We start from the raw sequence: 3,970 nt of genomic DNA, 5'->3' as shown, positions 1-3,970 counted from the left end.
CCTCTCTGTCCCCCTCTCTCTGCCCCGGGTCTCCCCCCTCTTTCTGCCTGTCTGTCCCCTTCTCTGCCCCGGGTCTCCCCCTCCTTTCTGCCTCTCTGTCCCCCTCTCTCTGCCCCGGGTCTCCCCCCTCTTTCTGCCTCTCTGTCCCCCTCTCTCTGCCCCCGAGTCTCTCTGCTCTCTGTCCCTGGGCTTCCTCCTCCATCTCAGCCGCCCCCACCTCACCGTCCCCGTCCTTTTCTGCCCTCCTCCGTCCTTCTCTTCGCTCTACTTTTGTTCCAAGCCTCCCCTGCCTCTCCAGGGCTAGGAGTGGGACAGGGGTGGGAGGGGCGGTCTCACCAGGCTGCTGGCCCCAGGGAGCCTCTCTCCCTGGGGATGGGAACGGGCGTAGGAGAGGGGGGAGGAGGTGCGCCTCCGCTTTGGGGGTTCTGAGTGGGCTGTGGGGACCGAGTTTGGTGAGTGTGCCATGAGCAGCGGGGAGCAGTTGGATTCAACTTCAGGGCACAGGAGAAGTTAGGAGAAGAGGAAGAGGGAGAGAGTGGGACACGCAGAGCCAGGGTGCCCAGCCAGGCGAGGGTCGGAGGCAGGAACGTTCTAGCCTCTTCCCAGGGGAGTCCTGCTGCCTCTTTGAGCCTCTGTGTCTTCATCACTGAGGGATTTGACCTGACCTAGTGAAAGGTGCCCCAGGCTCCCCAGGCGCATGGTTCTGTGATGACGGGATGCGAGCATCCCACCCCATAATGGTGTTTTTCTTGGGTGCGAAAGTGTGTCTCTGTGGTGGTGCCTCGTGACCCTCTCCAGCAACAAGTGCTCACAGCCTGAGCCAGGCCCTGTGCTAAATGCCTCGTTCATTCATTCATTCGTTCATGTGCTAAATGTCTCAATCATGCATTCATTCCTGTGCCTGGTGTTCGGCTGTGTGTGTGTGTGTGCGCATGTGTGTGGGGGGGGGTTGGGTGTGACTGACACACGAGCGTGCACGTGGGTTGGTGTGTATGGCTGTGTCTCCGTGTGTGGTGGATTCACGTGGTGAGTGGGGTGTGACATGTTGTTGAGACTTACTCTAAATGTGCATATCTACCAACTGTGAAATGGAATAGAAGACGGGAGGCTTCGTGTGTGTACTTTGTGTACAACAGTGCGCGGTTCCTGCAGGAGGTGTCCATGGATTTCCCTCTCTGTCTCTCTCTGTCTCTGTCTCTTATCTCTGTCTCTGTCTCCATCTCTGTCTCTGTCTCTGTCTCCGTCTTCTCACGCCACTCTCTCCATCTCTCTTCCCTCCCAGCCAGACCCTGCCGTCTCTCCCTCTGGGTCCTCCTGCCCGCATGTCAGGAATCTCTGCCTGGACAGGGTCCTCACTCCCACCCAGACAGCTCCGGGGGACCTGGAGGGCTCAAAGGGGCAGGGCTCAGACACTTGGGGACCAGAAGCAGGTTTCTGGGACACAGAGAGGCATCTCCTGGGTTCCGGGATAGAGAAGCTCCTCAGCCGAGTCTCGGGGTGCTGACCCCTCCCTGGGGCTCCCCCTTCTCTTCTCACCTTCGCCCAGTACGATGAGCTGCCGCACTACCCAGGCATCGCGGATGGCCCCGCAACCCTGGCTGGCTTCCCAGAGGCAGTGCCCGCGGCACCAGGGCCCTACGGCCCACACCGGCCTCCCCAGCTGCTGCCCCCAGGCTTGGACAGTGACGGCCTGAAGAGGGAGAAGGATGAGATCTATGGGTGAGTGGGGGCCGGTCTCAGGCTCCTGTCTCTCTGTCTTCTGTTTCTTTGCTCCCTGGGTCTGTTTCCGTCTCTGTGTATGAGTCACTGTCTCTCCGGGTCTCTTGTCCCCTTCTCAGCTGTGTTGCACCTTGCAGCCCCTCCATTCACCCCCCCAGCCTCTCCCTCGACCTCTCTCCTTTCCTGCCTCCCCAGACACCCGCTCTTCCCCCTCTTGGCCCTGGTCTTTGAGAAATGTGAACTGGCTACATGCTCTCCCCGTGATGGGGCTGGAGCTGGGCTGAGGACACCCCCCGGCGGCGACGTCTGCTCCTCTGATTCCTTCAACGAGGACATCGCTGCCTTCGCCAAGCAGGTGGGCACCCCCCACCCGCCAAGCACCGCACCGGAGAGCCAGCGAGGAGGGTTGGGTGGAAGGTGGGACATCCCCTGCCGGCTTCTCTCTTCCCTCCCAGGTTCGCTCTGAGAGGCCCCTCTTCTCCTCCAACCCAGAACTGGACAATCTGGTGAGACCCAAGCTCTCCCCCACACTCCCTCCTACGATGGGTCTCCTGTCCTGACTCCCCATCCCTGGGGTTGGTTGAGGGGGTGCAGAGAGGAGGCCACCTGGTCCATGTTCCCAAATGGCCATGATTGTTGCCCACATGGCATGTGGTACAGCCTAGAATCTGAGAACGGGACCCATGGCCCGAGTTCAAATCCCAGCTCTGCCACTCACCAGCTGTGTGACCCAGGGCAAGTCACTCTGCGTCTCTGTGCCTGGCATCCCATCTGTGACATGTGGCTGGTAGTAATTTCTGTCTTGGAGGGCTGCTGTGGGGATTTAATGAGTGAATGCAAGTCAAGTGCATGGGACAGCACCTGGCACAGAATAGGGCTGAAAAAGTGTCTGATGTTCCGTCCGTCAGAAGAATAGTACCCATGCCAAAGTGAGCGCAGGGACTGCTTCCCAAGGAGAGGAGGCTGGGTGCGGCAGCTCACACCTGTAATCCCAGCACTTTGGTAGACCAAGGCCAGGAGATAGCTTGAGGCCAGGGATCAAGACCAGCCTGGGCAATGTAGTGACACCCCATCTCTACAAAAACATTTAATTAGCAGGGTGTGGTGGCACACACCTGTGGTCTCAGCTACTTGGGAGGCTGAGGTGGGAGGATCACTCGAGCCCCAAGAGGTCGAGGCTGCAGTAACCCTTGATCAGCTCCACTGCACACCAGCCTGGGCAACAGGGCAAGACCCTGTCTCTCATAGATAGCTAGAAAAAGAGAAAGAGGCCAGTCGCCGTGGCTCACACCTGTAATCCCAGCACTTTGGGAGGCTGAGATGGACAGATCATGAGATCAGGAGATCGAGACCATCCTGGTTAACACGGCGAAACCACGTCTCTACTAAAAATACCAAAAAATTATCCGGCCGTGGTGGTGGGCACCTGTAGTCCCAGCTACTCTGGAGGTTGAGGCGGGAGAATGGTGTGAACCCGGGAGGCGGAGCTTACAGTGAACCGAGATCGTGCCACTGCACTCCAGCCTGGGCGACAGAGCGAGACTGTCTCAAAAAAAAAAGAAAAGAAAAAAGAGAAGAGAAAGGAAAACAAAGGGAGGGAGGGAAGGAGAGAGGGAGGGAGGGAGAGAGGGAAGGAGGGAGGGAGGGAAGGAAGGAAGGAAGGAAGGAAGGGAGGGAGGAAGGGCTGGGTGCAGTGGCTCATGCTTGTAATCCTAGCACTTTGGGAGGCCAAGGCCGGCAGATCACAAGGTCAGGAGTTCGAGACCAGCCTGACCAACCTGGTGAAACCCCCTGTCTACTAAAAATACAAAAATTAGCTGGGCGTGGTGCACTCGCCTGTAGTCCCAACTACTCGGGAGGCTGAGGCAGGAGAATCGCTTGAACCCGGGAGGCAGAGGTTGCAGTGAGCCGAGATCCTGCCACTGTACTGCAGCCTGGGCAACAGAGCAAGACTCTGTGTCAAACAAACAAAGAAAGAAAAATAAAGAAAGAAGGAAAGGAAGAGAAGAAAAAAGAAAAAGAGGCCGGGCACGGTGGCTCACGCCTGTAATCCCAGCACTTTGGGAGGCCGAGGCAAGTGGATCACCTGAGGTCGGGAGTTTGAGACCAGCCTGGCCAACATGGTGAAACTCTGTCTCTACTAAAAGTACAAAAATTATCTGGGCACAGTGGTGCGTGCCTGTAGTCCCAGCTACTCAGGAGGCTGAGGCAGGAGAATCACTTGAACCTGGGAGGCGGAGGTTGCAGTGAG

At 58.0% G+C, this 3,970-nt stretch overlaps 1 protein-coding gene across 1 annotated transcript in view; it reads left to right on the top strand.

The window, feature by feature from the left end:
• MEIS3 (Meis homeobox 3) overlaps positions 1-3,970 on the top strand; it is a 28,918-nt gene that overhangs the window by 3,336 nt on the left and 21,612 nt on the right. The window contains exons 3-5 of the mRNA XM_011970060.1: positions 1,547-1,719; positions 1,915-2,074; positions 2,175-2,225. Coding sequence (XP_011825450.1) covers positions 1,547-1,719; positions 1,915-2,074; positions 2,175-2,225 — 384 coding nt within the window. The remainder of the gene's footprint in view (positions 1-1,546; positions 1,720-1,914; positions 2,075-2,174; positions 2,226-3,970) is intronic.

This window comes from Mandrillus leucophaeus, unplaced genomic scaffold (genome assembly GCF_000951045.1).
Source record: "Mandrillus leucophaeus isolate KB7577 unplaced genomic scaffold, Mleu.le_1.0 Scaffold120, whole genome shotgun sequence".
NCBI classification, from domain to species: Eukaryota; Metazoa; Chordata; class Mammalia; order Primates; family Cercopithecidae; genus Mandrillus; species Mandrillus leucophaeus.
Note: the sequence above shows the minus strand (reverse complement) of the source record. Positions and strands in the feature narration are given on the sequence as shown.